The 19,806-nt window shown below is 33.5% G+C and overlaps 1 protein-coding gene across 23 annotated transcripts in view; it reads right to left on the bottom strand.

The window, feature by feature from the left end:
* LOC136032943 (uncharacterized) overlaps positions 1–19,806 on the bottom strand; it is a 75,121-nt gene that overhangs the window by 10,874 nt on the left and 44,441 nt on the right. For 17 of the 23 annotated variants that reach the window (XR_010618828.1, XR_010618820.1, XR_010618823.1 and 14 more), the window contains 2 exons: positions 13,079–13,256; positions 9,669–9,834 (listed from right to left, as the gene is read on the bottom strand). Coding sequence is in view for 1 of the 23 variants with exons in the window: in XM_065713420.1 (XP_065569492.1) it covers positions 13,079–13,090 (12 nt within the window). In the remaining 22 variants the exon portion in view is untranslated. Of the gene's footprint in view, positions 1–9,668; positions 9,835–13,027; positions 13,257–19,806 lie in introns of all 23 variants that reach the window. The other 6 variants (XR_010618821.1, XR_010618825.1, XM_065713413.1 and 3 more) reach the window with 3 other exon arrangements.

Below are 19,806 nucleotides of genomic sequence, written 5' to 3'. Positions count from 1 at the left end.
GAAATGATGTGATTGTCATTATATACTTCTCACCTTCAGTAAGGACTTGCTTCGCTAGTCCCTGAAGAAAGAAACTCCAAACTAGTTTGACAAGATGCCAATCCAAGACTTCCTCACCAGCTGGAAACTTGGGTAAAAATCCTGATAAACTCTGAATTGGTAATTCTGGTTCATTATTCTTCTTTCTTCTCCAAAATTCATAATAAAAGAAGCTCCAAAAGCCACAAAGATATAAAATGGAAACGCCAACTTGTCCAAAGTAACCTGCTTCAACGGCATACTGTGGTGCCAGATAAACAGTTATAACCATGCCTAATACCCGAAGTATCATTCCCAAAGAGTCTATCACAACTCGTAATTTTATGTACATAAAAGCCTGTGAAAAGACATAGACAGGCTCAAAGAAAGACTCTAATATACAGCTAAAAGAAATGGCAAGGACACTGGATCTATATTTTTCAGCCAATTCACCCTCCGGCCATGAAAGAACATTCAGCCAAATCCAGGAAAATACACAAGCTGATATGATGGTACTTATGACTGTCAGCCATACCAGGTTGATGACTTTTCTCCAGTCATCTCTTTTTGAGCAAGATTGACAGACTCGTCTGAAAGCTTCGCGGCTGACAAACAAGATAGTTGAAAACAACAGGTAAAATCTAACATTTAAGAGACCAAGAACAGCGACATCAACATAATGAATAATGAAGGTATTGAGAGCAAAGGTGATTATCCGAAATGCGATCTGAAGTAAAATGTTGTAAGAGGCCGATCTAATACTGCTGTCCAAGACTTCCTTGGAATCCATTTCTAGTATGAAGCTTCACAGGTATACCAGAAAAAAACAATTTCCAGTTCCAAGGCTAGATCATAAGTTTATCAGCTTTAGATTTTAAATAGAGCAATATGTAAGTCTATCCATCAACCCTCAGAAGATCAGTGATACTTATAGCCCTATATACTTAAAATTTTCTGCTCTTTATAAGTTTTACTGTTTCTTCTTACTTTCATTTGAAAAAACTTGTTTTTTATTTAGTTGCTTATTGTTTTTTAAATTCTCTTCTCTGACGGTAAATTTCTCTACGGAAAGATTCTCCCACGAAACCGAAATTAGTTAAATTTGCAGAACTAATTTTGTAAGGCATAGTAACAGAACGGCCTTAGAGGATGAAACTGTTTTTATGAAATTGGACGTCACAAGTTCAGCAATTATCAAATGACTGAAATGAATGAATGAATGAATGAAGAAATCCTAGACCCCCTCATATACGTAATAATTTTATTGGTTTTAAGTTGTAATATCGTTCCTTACTTTCAGTTGAAAAAAAAACACATTTTTTTTTATTATTTAATAGCAACCACAAGCCGACGACAAACAATATCTTTGGTTTATTATCACATAAAAATCAAAATTATGGAGCTGCGCTTATAATAAAATTAAATGATAAGATTGGCCCAAAAATAACACAAACAAATTATTATCTATATTGGTGGCCATTATTCAGCAAAATTTGAACTTGAGCGTAAAGAGCGAGGTATTGACGAGAGGGCGAACTCCCTCATGTAAGTAATATGAGAATCACAAAGGCATTTTAGTTAAATAAATACCTCTTTTGAAATTACTAAAAAACTTTAGCGTAAAGAGCAAGGTATTGACAAGGAGACGAACCCCCTTAGATACATAATAATTTCAGTTTATTTTAAGTTTTAATGTTGTTCCTTACTTTCAGTTGAAAAAACTTGTTTTTTTTTATATTAATGCAGAGAAATCCGGCACCACCTTGATGAAACTTCTCTTCCTCCATGGAAATATCCTCCCGTGTAAAACATTCCACAGACCCCCCCCCCCCCCCACCGAAAAAATCCCACTGAAAACGTCTGTATGCTTCCAAAGAGCCAATACTATATGTTAGCAATGAACAAAGTTCATAACATGCAGCCCTTCCCTCGGGGACTATGGGAGATTAAGTCGTCCTCAAAAACTTAGTTACTAGATTTTCGTATATGCTCAACAAAATGGTTATCCCTAAATTTTGATCCGGACACTTTTGGTTTGGTCACTTAAAAAGGCCACTAGAACTTTAAATTTCCGTTTGAATGAGATCTCTTGTGACATTCTTAGACCACTAGATCGATACGATCCTCCTCGGAAAGCTGATGGGTAAGACTAAACTTGATGTAACATATATATATATATATATATATATATATATATATATATATATATATATATATATATATATATATATATATATATATATATATATATATATATTATATATATATATATATATATATATATATTATATATATATATATATATATATATATATATATATAATATATATATATATATATTATATATATATATATATATATATATATATATATATATATATATATATATATATATATATATATATATATATATATATATATATATATATATATATATATATATATATATACATGAAATTAGCATATAACTAAAATTCTTTGGATATATCTACTTGTATCAAAGTTTTGTTTTATTAAGTTTCGGTTACTATTGAGCCTTGTCGCCCCTTACTTACAGTTCAGTACTATGAACTGTTTGATTCAATTCATTTATTTGAACGTAACTTGATCAAGTAATTTTCACTTCGTTGTCCATTTTTAATTAGAGCTTGTTTATATATACTGATATTTTTGTCTTTTACCTTTTTGTATGTTATAGTTTTTTGGTTGTTGATAGAGTTATTTAACAATAAAAAAAAATAAAAAAAAGGAGATGAGTAGCTCTTAAGGCTTCCTCATATTGATTTAGTCCCCTCCCTTCCAAAAAAAACTTACGAGGTCTATGAATTAATTTAATTTACTATGTTGGCTCTCTTTATTTTCAAAGTGGTAAGTCTCAGTCCTATTTAGAAAGATTAAAACTTGGCACGTATTCCCTCAGATTAAACTGATTGACAGATTAAACCTCAGATTGGCAATTCAAAATGCACCATGCAGAATGCTATCAGAACCTAATATTTATATTTAACGCTTAGATGAAAACTTTCTCGAAAACATATGGTACTTATATCCGTATTGAAAATTAGGCTTTTTTACTTAATTTTACGCTATTTCAGCTTAATTGTAAGCATTTCAGGAGTGTAATTTTTTTTACACTCCTGAAATGTTTGTCTGACTCACTGACAAAAATGGATATAGGCAATTTTTTGTGCGATTTTTCTAGAATTTCTGTGTAACCCCTCCCCCCCCCCAAAAAAGAAAAGAACAAACAAAATCCAGCATACGGTTATTGGTATATGTTCCTCTAAGACCAACAGATGGAAATTGTAATGACTCAAAAAAAAAAATAGATAGGATCCATGAACAAATAGATAAATAGGATATAGTTGCTTCATGAACAAACAGATAGGATCCTAGGTAGAAATATGGTAATTTTATAAGGTGGTTTGAATTCTCATATTGGTAGAAATAAGAATAGATAATATACTAGCTGACAGAGGAAAAGAAGAAATAGTAACGGTTATTGATTGCAGCAATTTTTTCATATACTTTTATTTAAGATACAACGATTGGCTTTTATTCTTGGTTAATTTAACAGAAAAAGGTATGTACGGCTTTTAATGATGATAATCAATAACAAAGACTAGTATTTTTCAACTGAAATTTAACACTCTTTTCTTTCATGAAACACATGCGATGATTTGAGAAATTAACAAACTTTTTTAAAGCGTAGCAAAAACACAATAATTAGTATTCTATTTTATGAAATCATTTTAAGGTGAGCCAGTTAAAATGAAGTAATGTCTAAAAATGACGTCACTACAACTTTAAGCAACAAATGACGTCAACGTGTCTATATAAAAATATGTAATTGAAGTTCGTCATTTAGTTGATTACAAGCATTACATTCATCATGTATCCCGAAGGATTTAGACATTTGTATGCGCGGAAGATAGTCCATAAGGAGGGCCGTGTATGGAGAATGATTCAAAAACTCCAAAATTCACATGTGAAACAGGAATGCTTCAATGAAAGTGGCCAAATTTGGGTATCAGTAAAAAAATTGAAACAAGTTTTTGACACCAAGGATGGAGAAAATCAATCAGTTGATACAGCAGTACCGGGTCAAAAGTTTGAGGGTAGAGAAAATGGAACAGGAACACCTATTCAAACAAAAATCGAAAACTCCACCCAAATAAGTAAGAAATCCAGCATCTGTAACGTAATTGAAGCGCTACCAAATGGAAAAATATTGCAGACACTTGACAAGAGCACACAAGGAAATGGAAAAGCCAAAACAAATTTATTAAACCGAGAAAAAATCAGCCGTTCCATCAAAACAGAGGGAAAAAATGGCTGCTATGAGACTTACAAGGAGGAAGCGACAAGTGACGAGATAGCTGAAACTCTGACCCGAAAGTTTGAGAAAATAGAAGAAAGAAAAAGAAATACCAAAGCAAAGTTGCCAGAAAAAGGAGAAAATGATTGCTCCGTCAACGCGAAACATAAGAAGTTAGAAGACAAATGTAAGATGAGCCAACAGAAATTAGAAACATTGGATATTCAAGATGACTATTGTGAAATCTACAGGATACAAGACAAACTGTATCATTATCTATCAAAACAAAATATTTCGAAACAAAATAAATTCGATATTGTGGAAATACTAAAAACTCTTTCCAGTGAGCTAGATGCAATTGATAGTGACAAAATTAACGCTGTTGACATCATCCTTGAGACAATTCAATTGCAGATGTCCCGTTTGGCTGGCCTGTATATTTTGGAGAAGGATCCAAACTGCTTAGAACGTTGGAAAATGCTACATGATTTAGAAAGAGAAATAAGACAAGAAAAATCAGAATTATATGAGAAAAGTTCACTCAAAGATAGATTAAGGTCTCTAATGTCAAAAAAAAGTACTAGGAGTTTCCAATTGTGGTCATCTTTTAGAGTTGTTGAAACTCAGACAGATAAGAATCTTGATATACAAAATATAGAAGAATTGTGGAGTTACCATTGGAATCGTGAAAGTTGGACAGAAAGTACATATTCAAAAATTTTGGATCTCGAAAAAACATTGGAAAATATTTCCAATAAATTAGATATGATCGAGAGTAAAAAACAAAATGCAATTGACACGTTCGTCAAATCGATAAGAATAAGAGAATTACGTTTGGCAGCCAAGTATCTGATTAATCTAGACGAAAATTACAGAAAAGAAATAGACCGGCTAGATTATTTACATCAAGGAATTTCCCAATTGAGGGAAAACACAAAATGTGGGAGAAATTGGGACATCGGTCACCGTAATCTGAAAGATCCAACATCTCGGAAACATATCCGTCTTGTAGTTCCATAAACATTTCTAGGGCTTGTTCTGGTTCAAAATTTCGCCGAGCGCGCAAGTTTCGTGACTTCTTCAATGCCTTCTCAAACTTGTCACTCATCTTGAAATATACTTTGGATATAAATTCGTTACAATATATTCAAATATATTAAATACACTTATTATTTTCCTTCGATGTTCTTTCATGAAATAGCCGCCAAGTTGTTGACCCTTACGGACGGATGTCCTTTCAAAAGGACAGCTTGTCAGAAACTAGTTCATACACCAGCATTGTTACCGTTGGATCCTAGCCTCTTATCAAATTCTAATTTAACACTATCTAACTACACTCTCATTTTTTTATGGAATTTTTGAAAGTCATTTAATAATTTTTATAATATTTTAATCAATACCCACCTTTCACCCCTTTTTGGGCCTCTCTCACCAATCTTGGTCTAGCAACTGAACCGAGTGTCACACCACCTTGTGCGACATCTTGTTTGACGCGTCTTGAACTGCTGAATCATATAACAGATGGTATATACCGATTGAAATCATACACGAGTCATTGCTGCCAATCAAACGTGCTTGTCCTTTTAAAAGGACATCCGGACTTGAAGGGTTAAGAAATGTTAACTGGATGCATATGCAGCAACCACAGTGGAAGCAATTAGATCTGTTCAGTAATCATTTACACATAAATTTATTTCTGGGAGAGTGGATGGAAATAAAACAAAGAGGCAAATTAAGCTAAAAATCCATAAATTACAGAGGAAAATGTAAAAATCTTCAGATTTTGAAAAAAGAAACACTGGCCAAAAGATCCCTAATTTGTGTATACGTGATACCTAAAGTAACCAAAACAGGCTATATTATGCTGCATTATTAAATGCTAGTAGAATTTATAGTCAAATTCATAGCTACACGAAGGAGGAGGTGCAGGGGTGGTTCGAAGGACCAAGGCCAGGGGGGTGATATCCCATCATTTAAACCACTCGAATTCGTTGTTTTGTTCTTCAGTTATCCTAAAGCCAATGCCCTGTCTCACTAAGTTTCCTGCAGCGTCAAAAAAAAAAAAAAAAAAAATGTTTTTGTCTCTTCACCTTTTGCTTGCTGCTAAACCTTAGTTCAAGTGCTTTTATCAAGTAAAAAATCTCCCCATGACTGCTGTTATTGAGAACTGGAAAAATAGAACAAAGCTACTTTTTGTGACTCAGAAGAGATATGACTTGTCCGTTTTTCTTTTGTCGCCTTTTATTTGCTCTTCATTTTGTGCCATTGCCACAGACCGGCTTCAACCCAAACTTTTTTGAACTGGTCGCACCTGGGACCACTAGAGAAAAGGAAACACAGGAAGACCAAGGCAGCATCTTCCTCGATATTGCAGTCTAAGAATTGGTAATCCTCCCGGATGAAAACACCACTGTTTTATTTTTTATATTGAAGGATCAACTGAGAAGACAGTCAGCTTTGGTTGATTAAGACCACATGAAATAAGGTACTTCCTTTGGTTTTCGCTGGAGTTTGGCTTCCTTATTCCTGGATTCTTGTGAATTATACTTTCAAAATCGTCACTGCAATTTTCAACAACAACACTAATTGTTGAAAAGTTCTTCAATGAAATCGACCGTTAACTACTTACATGTCTCTAACACAGAAGTTGATGTAGATTGTATTTCCTCCTAGATTCATTTGCATACAGCGTAAAAATTTTCCAAACAGTCTTAACAATATCATTATAATCGACAGCTAATGATATAATGTATTCGAGCCTGGTAAAACATGCAAAAAAAAAAAAAAAATACCTTGTTGGGTCTTTGATCGGAAATCTCTTGTCCTAAATTTGACTACTTCTCATAATCTGTGTTTTACCGATGGTATGACATTAAAACCGGAGGCACACATTTGGAACAGTTTTTTATCTAATTTTTGTTCGTTAGAAGCTTTAACATTACTCATTACCTTCGTCCAAGGCAAAGACTTACCTCCCGACTTGAGTGAGCTATCTCAGAGTATTCAAAATCACTCCTGTCCTAGGGAAAAAGAATTATGGGTCCAAATCCAAGTCTTGCTTGTCCTTCTCAAGCGTTATATCCCTTTCAACCTCGTATTGTAATCGAGTTGTTTTCACTGTCCTGAATACAATAGCTTTGAAAGGGTCTCGTGGGGCTCCTTTCCTTTGAATTCTAATTACTTTCCAGTTATTTTCGGAATTTCTTGCCTTCTTTTCCATTCGTAGTCAAAGTTTTACCGACAATACATGCGCCTAACCTTGTCTCTTGCTTTTGGTTTGTTTATATTATCTTGTCAGGTTTCAGTTGAATTTTCCCAAACTAAATAATGAACAATCAGACAGAAATGAATCAAATGCGAGCATAAACATATTTTTAGGGCTAGTTGCTAGGCTACCAGACCGGTCCCTTTAAACCTGATTTAATTTAGACGGCTCTATCTAAACCTGAGATTATTTAAAAGAAGAATTAAACGACAAAATAGAACTATTCTATTCTATTTGCATTTAAACACGCTTTTCAGTATCTGAAAAATCGTTCAAGAATTGAACGACAAAATAGAACGATTCTATTCTATTTACATTTAAACACGCTTTTCAGTATCTACGACTGAAGCCAAGCAATGCTAAAATCAACCATTTTTCTGAAGAGAGGTCTGAAAATCACAAAGTCTTATCAGGAGAAGGAAAATACAACAAACACTGTCTCTGACTGAATCGATCACATGAGAAATGGATAAGGCCAAAATAGACGGGTTATATGAATTCAGAAAAAGTGTGGCTAGATCTGAACAACCAGACAAAATCAAATTATACGCGAGCATAAGAAAGTTTTTAAGGTATGAGTTGCTACCAGTTTGGTTCCTTTAAACCAGGATCAATTCAAACGACGCAATCGAAAAACGACATTGGAAAATTTAAATTAAATGATAAAATAACACGACTCTATTTTGTTTAAAAGCGAATTTAGTATTTGATACGTCCAATTGAAGCTGAGTTTTGTCAAGATAAGCCATTTCTTTACCGAATAGTTTGAAAATGCAAAAGTGTTTTCAGGAGAAGGAAAACCAAATTGGGCTGTTTCAGAATGTATTGGGCTGTCTCAGAAAGTATTAGATGTGTCCACCAGGAAAATATTTAACGGAGTACAAGAAAACTTCCACAGAAAATAATTTTTTAATGACCTATAATAGTATTTTTGTAAACTAGTTCTTAGAAACACTATCCTTCTCACAAAACTATTTATTTATTTTTGTCTGCATGCATACCAGAACAAGATACTTTCCATTCTATCTAGATTAAATAAAAAGAAAACAAGTTTTTTTTAACCGAAAGTAAGGAGCGACATTAAAACTTAAAACGAACAGAAATTGTTCCGCGTGTGAAAGGGGCTGTTCCCTCCTCAACCCCTCGCTCTTTACGCTAAAGTTTGACTTTCTCTCAATCCTACTTTTTAAAACAGTAAAAAACTTTAGCGCAAAGAGCGTGGCGTTAAGGAGGGAACAGTCCCTTTCATACGCGGAGTAGTTTTTGTTCGTTTTAAGTTTTAATGTCACTCCCTACTTTCAGTTTAAAAAAAAAACTTGGTTTCTTTTTTTTTTATTTAATTTTATAACTTTTTTGAATTAATGCATGTTTGATTTTGGCTCTCCGCACATGAAAAATTAAAACAAAATTAGCATTTTTTTTCGAGGGGGGGATTGGCTTTCCCTTAGTTTTTATCGGGCGATTTTGAGGAAAAAAGGGGTAGGGGAGGAGGCCCAGTTGCCCTCAAATTTTTATTTTATTTAAAAAGGTAACTAAAACTTTTAATTTTTTATGAACGTTTTTATTAGTAAAAAATATACGTAACTTACGAAATAAATTACGTAACGAACTTCTATATTCTTATATTTTTATTACGTATATGAGGGGGTTTGCCCCCTCGTTTATACCTCGCTCTTTATGCTAAAATTTTAATTTTTTACCCAATTCTTTAAGAATGACCCCTGAATCATAACGGCTGTAGAAAAAATAGTTGAAATTACTAAAAATGCTTTAGGGTAAAGAGTGAGGTATTTAGGAGGAGAGAAACCCCTCATATGCGTACTATGTTTCCACTATGTTGAACAAAATGGCAAACTCAAAATTTTGATCCGTTGACTTTGTAAAAAAATGAGCATGAGAGGGGGCCTAGGTGCCCCCAAATTTGTGTTCACTTAAAAGGGGCACTAGAACTTTTAATTTTCGTTAGAATGAGCCCTCTCACGACATTCTAGGACCACTGGGTCGATACGATAACCCCTGAGAAAAACAAAAAAGCAAAAATTAAAAAACAAACAAATAAATACCCACCCGTGATAGATCTTCTGTCAAAAAATACTAAATTCCACGTTTTTGTAGATAGGAGCTTGAAACTTCTACGGTAGGGTTCTCTGATACAATGAATGCGATGGTGTGACATTCTATAACTTTTAGGGAGTGTTTCCCCCTTTTTTCAATTTTTTTTTTCAACAGAGAACTGAAAATTAGAAACAAAAAAATCAATAAACAAAAAAATACAACGATTCATACAAAGAAACGCTATTCTTATGTATTCATAAAATAATATATCTATTCAAAATCATTAGTTGTGGTGAAAAATAAATTTGTTTCATTTGGTTTTTATTTTGAAGCCAACATGTTACATGTTTTCCTTTTAACACAAGTTAGACCATGGCAAATACAAGAACGCCATCTATTTCAAAACAAAGATAACTTTTCCAAAATTTGAAGCATAGAATAACAATGTGTGTGTCTTTCTTGCCATTGATAGCATTTTGCATTCCGCGTGCAATAAAATTTACTTGTAGCGTTCCGTTTTGGACATTTTGCTAGACAGCTTAAATTCTCTGTACAAAATATCCTCTTTAATGGGGGCTGTTTTGCCTTGTACGTAAAATGCTGTTAAAAATTACGCTCTTGTTCCGTTTCAGTTTTGTCTGACATCTACAATTTTTTTATTAATAAAATAAGAGAATATAGGAGATAAAATAAGAGAAGACATATTTTTGTTTTGTGAGCACACGATCTGAATATCTATTTCACAAATGATATCCAAGTGAATAACAAACAACTTAAGAATAAAAAAAATCTATCTAATCTATGAAATTTAAAGTAGTTCAGTATTTCTTCTTACTTACACCATTATGTTTTATGCCTCTTTCCAGATGCCTAAAATTTTAACCCGATCCCCATTAGTATTTTAAAATATTATCCCTTCTCCTACAGAGAAATGCAATAGGCAAGTCCGGGTGTCACGTGGCACGTACAAACTACCTTTCAACAATTGCTACTTAGTAAACATATTTTTTATGCTTAGGTTTAAATCCTCTTATTCCACTCCCCCCTCAAAAAAAAACAACAACAAAAAAACAAGATGATAGACTGCAAAAATATAAATCATAAGAAACTAACTATTTTGTCTAATGCAAAGGCATAGAACAATGCCAAATTTTGAATCGGACATAAACTTAAGTATTCACAATCCAAGTTCAAAAGAAATCTAAACCCTAGAAAATTTACTTGGTTAATAAATCTGGATTTTGGCGAATGTATGGTGAAACTGACGGCATATAAGATGGTCATCTATAGAAAATCAAGAGAGAAATTCAAAAGAGAGCAAACAATTTAAAATTTAAACGCGTCGGACTGGACGTCAGACCGTTCGCCGTCCAGTCCGATAGTCCGACAGTCTGAACGTGTCAGACTGTTGGCCTATAGTAATATCCTTTTTTTAATCCAAGTTCAAATCTTGAAGTTTGGAAATTTTTATACGAAGGTCCTCTTTGCACTTATTTAAAACTTTACTGTTAAAAAATTTAACAGAATGAAATAATTATTCTGAATCTTAGCAATCTATGTCATTTTAAGCTGAATCCCAAGCTTTAACTTGCTACATAGCTTTGAACTAAAATGAGATGGATTTCACAAAAAACTTAATAAGCGTTTTCCAAATAGGAAAGACTTCAGCATTCTGAGTTTCTAAGGAAGTTACTTTTGATAACAGCCAGAGCTGTGATAGTCCCATAATGCTGGATAACCATCAATAAAGCGCTGTATATAGAAGTATTCTTAAACTTTATTGTTTTCAATTCAATGCTAAGACTTCAACTAGAACAAAATGAGCCGGTAACAACGAGGTGAGATTTAAAAAAAACTTTTCGTTTAGCTTAGGTTTAATATTCAATAGTCATTTTTTTCACTTGTTAATTTTTTTTAATGAACAGGGAGGAAGAAACTTCAATTTCACGTTAGTAATTTACAACTATTTAAAGAAAAAATAATAATTAAATTTAAAGAATTAGCTTATGACTAATATTAAGTCAGTATGAAGGAAGAAAATCTGATTCCAAGTAAATATTTTTTTAATTATTCGAAGAAACAAACAATAGTGCTTTAGTTTGCGACTAATATTTGATATTTCTCTTTTTCAGACTTTTTTTGAGTCAATATCGAGGAAGGAAAGTCAATTCCAAGTAAGTAAATTATTAAGTCAAATTTTCGTGTGATAGTAAAAATTATCTGAATATGTTTCAAAAAATATTACATCTTTGACAGGGGCGTAAGTTACTATGGACCATGGGAGGGGGGCAACTGCCTCCTCCAGCCCTAGTTTGCCCCCCCCCCAGGTGCAATTTATTTTCTACTAATAATCTTATAATAACTAAGATAAGCCTGTATAATTCTTGCATCCAGAGAAACAGGTAAGTTTTGTTCAGTATATCCTTGCCTTTATGGTGTTATTCCAAAGCTAGAAAAAATGTTAAGTGTCACCCATTACCAGATGACACTGATATCCTGATGACTTAACCGCGTTAGCTACTTGTCTTACTACACTTATTTCGTAATTTACTGGTAAAACTAACTGGAGTTTAGAATCAATAATCATGCAACATAATGTTTCAAAAGATATTACATGTTCATCAGGGGCGTAATTTGCTATGGGGCAGGGGGGGAACAATCTCCTCCAGATCCCAATTTGCCCCCACTCCCAGCTGAACTTTATTTTGTACTAATAATCTTTTAATAACTAAGATAAGCCTGTATAATTCAAGCATCCAGAGAAAGGTCAATTTTCTTTAGTATATCCTTGCCTGTATGGTACTTTATGGCTCATTTTTCTTTTTTCACTGTCATCTTCACTGGATTTTGAAAAAATTGGCTCCAACTTTGCCCCCCCCCCCAGGATTTTGACAAAATTACAACACTGATGATTAAGATCTAATGAAAAACCTGGATTTCAGTTATCAGCGTTCTCATATTCAATTATTTTACTTTGCATGTTTTTAGTTCTTTTCCTAGGAATAAGAAAAAACGGGTTATTATGTACATTGTCCAGAACTGCTTTTTCCTTTGTCTACGAATCAATCGGTTTTAATCTACAGCCAAAGTCTACCATTGTGCAGTTTTGAAGAGCCTATTTTGCACTGTAATTGCTAGTTTGTTAAGTGCACCATTTTGTCGGTATTTTTTCCAACAGCTGAAAAAAGGTCAGACTGAAAAAAGCTGACCCCATGCCAAATTTTCTATTCCTCTTGGAGCTTGTTTCAATTTCTTGTTCCACAGTCAATAATAAAAAGATGAATTAAAAAAAGGATAAAAATGTTTTCACATTAAATACAACCATAATATTTCGATATTTTTGTAATTAGCGTAAAATTTAACCAAACTACCTTTAGATACTAAATATTTTCGGGGTCGTGAGAAACCAGAGAACTCCATACCTCGAAGTCCATATCCACCCCGTTGATGTTACCATCCTCAACAGGTCTTATAACCCCAGCATGCAAAAGAATAGTGAAGAAATAATAATGGGCTGTCGAACTTCCAGCTGGACAAGGGAATGTCTTTGATAATTTACTTCGTCCAATTCACTCAACAGCCAATTGACAAGCATTTGACCTAAGATGATGATTAATATGAAACAAATTTTTAACAGTTTACACATATTGTCAAATAATTACCCTCTCAAAAGAGGGAACGAATTTTTTTTCAAGATTTTATTGTTTCGGAAAAAAACTGAATTGCATGATAGAATTTAAACTTGTAAATTTGAAGATGCTATGCATAGAGGGGAAAGTTAATAATTTATGATTTCAGATCCTGATTTGAAGAGCAGCCAACTTCAAATTCCATTTTCTGAGCCCCATTTATTTAGTAAATACATACCACGTAAAATACACACAGAAAAAGTTTACTTGACTAGTAAAACCCCGACTTATTTTGGGGTTTTCCTTAATTTTATAGCGTATCCGAAGGAATAAGCCGTTGGGAAGAGTATCAGAGCAAGAGTTATAACTTATGTAGAATAACACATCTATTATAAATAAGATTAATATATTGAAATCTCACGTTATTATGGGCAATAATTTTTCACGTTATTGCCCATAGATTCATTATTCGATCAAACAAATCACACAGGAAGCGAACTAATAGAAAAAAAACCTGAAAATAAGTTTTCCATTACGCCTCCATATATGTTTCGAATTAGTATTTATGCAAATATACCGCCTTCAAAGCTTCCGATTTCGCACTATATAAGATATAGCGTTATCATCAAGATCATAAGCGAACCTAGTTAACTACAAAATTTAAAATCAGTTCTATATTTCCTATTTCACAAGCTTTTCTCAAGTCAATTTTTTTCTTTATGTTTCAGTTTTTATTCTCAAACATCTATCACTTCCAAATTAGATTTTTTTTTTTTCTCTTAAAACCTTTGAAAGCGGACTGGATATGAATAGACACTCTACATCAGCGAATGGATTAGAAATAGAGTTATTGAAAAAAAGAAAATACCTACACATTAAATATAATTTTCAGAATGAAAAACAGAAGTTATAAAAAGAAAATTGGATTTGGTACTTTTCATGATAAGATTTGTAATATAACTAGATAGGTTAAATCGATAAAAGATTGATGACTGAAGTCGGTAGGGAGTAAGGGGGGTGGGCTACATCCTCGGGGAATTGTTTCATAGTTTTACTTTTTACTTCTAATATCGAACCGATACTCAATTAATTCACCAAATTCTCTTGTTTGCAATTGAAATACCTAATAAGCACGAATCAATTCCTATTCTATAGAGTTTTCGAGCTCTTATCTGCAAAAACGTAAAATTTTTAATTTTTTTTACCAGAATAAAGATCACGGATGTGGTTTTTCTCAGGGATGACCGTACCGGACCAATAGTCATAAAACATCAGGAGAGGGCTCACTTGAACGGAAATTAAAGTTTATAGTGTTCATTTTTATGTGACCAAAACAATTGGAGGGCAACCAGCCCCACTCAAACGTCCCTTTTCTTTCAAAACCGTTCGATCAAAATTTTGAGATATCCACTTGTTCAGCATAGCTAAAAGGTTGCACATATAAGCAGTATCACCCTTTACTCTTTTTCTATGGTTTTCAGTTTTAATAAGCAGTACTAGGAGACCAAACTACAATTTGTGAGAGGAATCTCAGACATAAAATGACATTCAGTGTACCCCTCTGAAAATGTATACCCCAAACACCCTGATACACGGAAGAAAACTTTTGTGTGATTTTTTCAGATTCCCATCTAAAAAATGGAAAAATAACCCTAAAGTACAGTGTAATTACTGGGACACCAGCAAAAATTTTGAAAATGATCTTTTTTTAATTTTTCAAGGATAAAATTTGTCCCGCCCTTCACAAATTTTAATAGGCACCAGTCTCATCATTAAAAAAAAGATCTAAAGGAAATATTTTTCTCCCATATATTTCCGTTCATTACTGACAATTTACTAAAAAATGTTTCCACAAAATAAGTTTTTCAAGGAAAAGTAAAGAACTCCATTATACCAAAAATAAGCACAAATACAATCAAATAATCTACCCAGCGTAAAATCATCACAAATCAGTATCAATAAATAAATGAAACCCAAAACGAACAGAAATTACAATAAATAAACGAGCCAAACTCAAAACAAGCCGAAAATAAAATGATTAAAACCCACGGCCACTACGCCTACTCAAGGCCAGAATATAATTTGCACCTCACTGAAAAAAATCGAATGTTTTCACTTTGATAATTTAAATAAATAGAAAATCATTAAAATTTTAAACAATAAATATGAGCATATGTATATTAAACTGAATATGTGATAACACATATTCTTTTGTATTTTTTCATTAGATTGCAAATTATGTTCTGGGCTTGAGAAGGCATAGGGGTTGTGAGTCCTATCTATGTTAGTTTCTGCTAGTTTTGAGTTCGAATCGGCTATTTATTGTAATTTCTGTTTGTTTTGGTTTTGATTTATTGGCGGTAGTTTTTCTAGTGCGCTTTTTAAGTGACCCAAAAAAATTGGAGAGCACCTAGGCCCCCTCCCAAACTATTTCTTTTTCCAAAGTCGCCGGATCAAAATTTTGAAATAGCCATTTTGTTCAGCTCTGAAACACGAGGTCCTTCTAAATATCAAATTTCATTAAGATCCAATCAACTATTCTTAAGTTAAAAATGCTGCTTTTTTTCAATTTTTTCTCTCCCACCAAACTCCCAGATGGTCGAATCGGGGAGACGACTGTTATCAAGGCAATTTGTGTAGGTCCCTGACATGCCAACACATTTTCATCGTCCTACCACGTCCAGAAAAACCGAACTCGCCAAAGCACTGGAAATCCCCCCACCCCCAGCTCCCCCAAAGGGAGAGGATCCGGTCCAGTTATGTCAATCACGTATCTAGAACTTTTCCTTATTATTCCCACCAAGTTTCATCCTGATCTCTCCACTCTAAGCGTTTTCCAATATTACCGGTTTCGAAGATTTCTATTTCCCCCTCCACACCCCTTGTGTCCGCAGATTCGATTCGAATTGAAAATGGAGCATCTGAGACATAAGATCTTTCTATATATGAAGTTCCATTAAGATCCGATCAACCATTCGTAAGATGAAAATACCTCAATTTTCATGTTTTCCAAGAGTTCGGACTCCCCCCAGTATCACCGGATCTGATCGGGATTTAAAATAAGAGCCATGAGTTACAAGGTTCTCTAAATATGAATTTCACTCGTTCCTAGAAATCGATTCATTGGTTCGTAAGTTAAAAACACCTCATTTTTTCTAATTTTCCAACTTAACCCTCCTTCCAAAGCCCCCCGCCAAAGAAATCGGATCTGTTTTGGTTATGTCAATCAGGTATCTAGGACTTGGACTAATTTTCCCCACCAAGTTTCATCCCAATCTTTCCATTCTCAGGGTGTTCCAAGATTTTCGGTTCCCTCCCCCCAACTCCCTACAGTGACAGTGGATCTTGTCGGGATTTGAAATAAGAGACCCTGAGTTACGAGGTTCTTCTAAATATCAAATTTCATTAAGATCCGATCACTCTTTCGTAAGTTAAAAATACCTCATTTTTTCTAATTTTTCAGAATTACCCCCCCCCCCAGTTCCCCCAAAGAGAGCGGGTCCGTTCTGGTTGTGTCAATCGTGTATATAGGACTTGTGCTTATTTTTACCACCAAGTTTCAACTGTAGATATAATGGTCATGACTGGTGAAAAATCATATAAAAATTTTCAAGTTTGCCTGAGTATTGTCAAACGTACTGCCCTAAGAACTTCACAACTCTACAATAGCATTTATAACAAGAGAAATACCATTGGGACCCTAATGAATTTTTTATTAATTTATGAATATCTCTGATTTATTCCAATTTTATAAAAAAGCAGACCCAATTTCAAGAATGTAGTTCAAATTAACAATTACTAGTTATTCCCACAAATATTGATATGCTGATACATTTTATTCTAAAAAAAAATAGAACTAAATAAATAAAATAAACTGCCTAAATAGGCAAATAAGTACAATTCGCTAAAAAGATTGTTCCTCTGGTATTTATTTGAGCCTAATTGCCAGGTTGAACCCCACTGATTTTTTGGTTTCAGCCATATATTTCGATGGCTGAATATATATCGAATAATTTGAATCATACTGTCGTTAATCGCCATTACAGAAGTTAAATGCATACTGTGTTATCACGTAGGTAATATTGTAGACCGCAAGATTTTAATTACAACCATAAATAAAATAGCGCTGTTGCGTGAGGCTCTTACAGTCAAGAAACACAGACGAATTGGGCTGTACAACCGGAACACGGTTGTACACACCGGAAACGGGACATACATGCAACATGAACATGAACATTGCCCCAAGATCATACGTCATCGGTTCTCTTTGCATTGATTGGTGCAAATATATAAGAGCTATGCGGTTTGTGTATATAACGAAATGAATTCGTCAAAACTTTCTAGTTGTGAAACTAACTTACACCAAGCAACAACACAATAGATATTAGCATGGATCCAAGTTTTGAATTAGAAATGCCTTTTGATGATATTGATGTATTTTTAAATGAAATTTCACCTCAAATCAGTGATGAAGCTTCTTCAAAGGACTTCATTGAATTGCAAGTGTTTAATGAATATAGTTACGAGATAGAAGATACGTGCCACAGTATTGATGCATTTTTAAATGAAATCTCACCCCAAATCAGCGATGAAGCTTCTTCAAAGGAATTCACTGAATTGCAAGCGTTTAAAGAAAATCCAAGATACAATTACGAGATACAAGATAGTGGATCAGCAATAGTTGAAAAATATGAAGGAGATGGCAAACGGACAAAACAGGAAAATTTGGCACAGAAGAAGAAAAAGAAAAACAGTCAAATGAACAATGAAGACACAAAAAAGAAAAACAGTCAAATGGACAAAGAAGACACGAAAAAGAAAAAAAGTAAAATGGACAAAGACACGAAAAGATTGATTCAAAATCGAAAGGCTGCAAAAAAATTAAGGGACAAAAAAAAATCTGAGAAACTTATTTTGGAGAAGCAAGTTTTAGATCTTTCGCGGGAAAATCAACAGATGGAAGAAACAATTAAAGCTCAATCTCTACAAATTCAACGCCTAAAAAATGAGGTCAGTATACTTAAAGGGACAAGGTAAGTATATTTAATTATTGTTAACAATTCTTTTTAGGCAGAAGAAAGGATCAAAATTGTGTGCTCAGCTATGAGAAAACTAGGAAATAAAAGGCTCCAAAATCCTTCTGGGGAGCTTGAAGGTTTTATAAGAATTTTCTAATTTAGATGCTGATATGCTTACAAAAAACAATATTCTTTTCAGCTTCAAAGAAATTTACAGAATTGCAGTTTGGAAAATTCTTATTTTCTGATTATCAAAATTACTTATTCCTTAAGTTAGTTTTAAATTTTTTGTAAGTTAGCTTTTATATTGTGTTTTATTTTTCTTGAAGATGGTCTTTTTGCCTCAAAATGGAATATTTATATATATGTATAGACAGAGAGAGAAAAAGAACATCTTCCCAGTTCTATTTTGGCATAGAAAAAGGTAATTTTAGCAAAACCAGGCGACATGAGCGAAGATAGCCTCTTCGTGATACCCCTGTTAGCTAAACAGATAATGCTCACTCCAAAAAAGTGAGGGGGACTTGGGAGCTAGCTAAAACTACCAAAATATGAGGGAGTCTGCCCCTCCTCAACCTACGGTCTTTATACTAAAATCTTAATGTTCTAAAAAACTACCACGGTCCTTGTGTTTGAGCACTCTCTAATAAAGTTAAGCCCCCCTATGCCGAATAATTTCTGCTTGTTTTAAGTTTTAATGTTGGGGAAATTTTCTTTCAAACAGTTCGTGGTAACGAACTGAAGTAAGGAGCGTCCCGGCTCAATAGTAACCAAAACTCTAAAAAATAGAATTTTGATACCAATGGTTACATCAAAAGAATCACATTTTAATGCTGATTTTTAATATATAGTTTCATCAAATTTAGTCTCTGTCATCAAAAGTTACGAGCCTGAGAAAATTTTACTTATTTTGGAAAATAGGGGGAAACACTCCCCATACAATGGCGGGCGCGAGGAGAAGTTGATGGAGGGAGGGGTTACGTGGAAGGATCTTTCCATGGAGGAATTTTTCATGGGGGAAGAGAATTTCAATGAAGACATTCAATTTCAAAGACAGACATGTTCAAAAAGAAGACATTCTAGCATTATAAAAAAAAAAAAATTAAAAAATAAAAGTGAAAAGTTTTTTCAACTGAAAGTAAGGAGCATCATTAAAACTTGAAACGAACAGAAATTATTACGCATATGAGGGTTTTACTCCTCATAATACCAAGCTTTTCTTCCTCAACGTCCCGCTCTTTCTGTTAAAGTTTTTTACTGTTTTAAAAAGTAGAGTTAAGAGAAAGAGTCAAACTGTAGCGTAAAGAGCGGGGTGTCGAAGAGGAAAAGCCCTTTTCATATACGGAGTAATTTCTATTCGTTTTAAGTTTTAATGTCACTCCTTACTTTTAGTTAAAAAAACTTTAATTTTCATTTAATATTTAACATAAATCAAAATAAAAACACCTATTTAATATATTTTTCATCGAATCGACCAAAAAGACACATTAATAGTAGTAATAC

Source organism: Artemia franciscana, chromosome 11, assembly GCF_032884065.1.
Source record: "Artemia franciscana chromosome 11, ASM3288406v1, whole genome shotgun sequence".
Taxonomy (NCBI): Eukaryota; Metazoa; Arthropoda; class Branchiopoda; order Anostraca; family Artemiidae; genus Artemia; species Artemia franciscana.
Note: the sequence above shows the minus strand (reverse complement) of the source record. Positions and strands in the feature narration are given on the sequence as shown.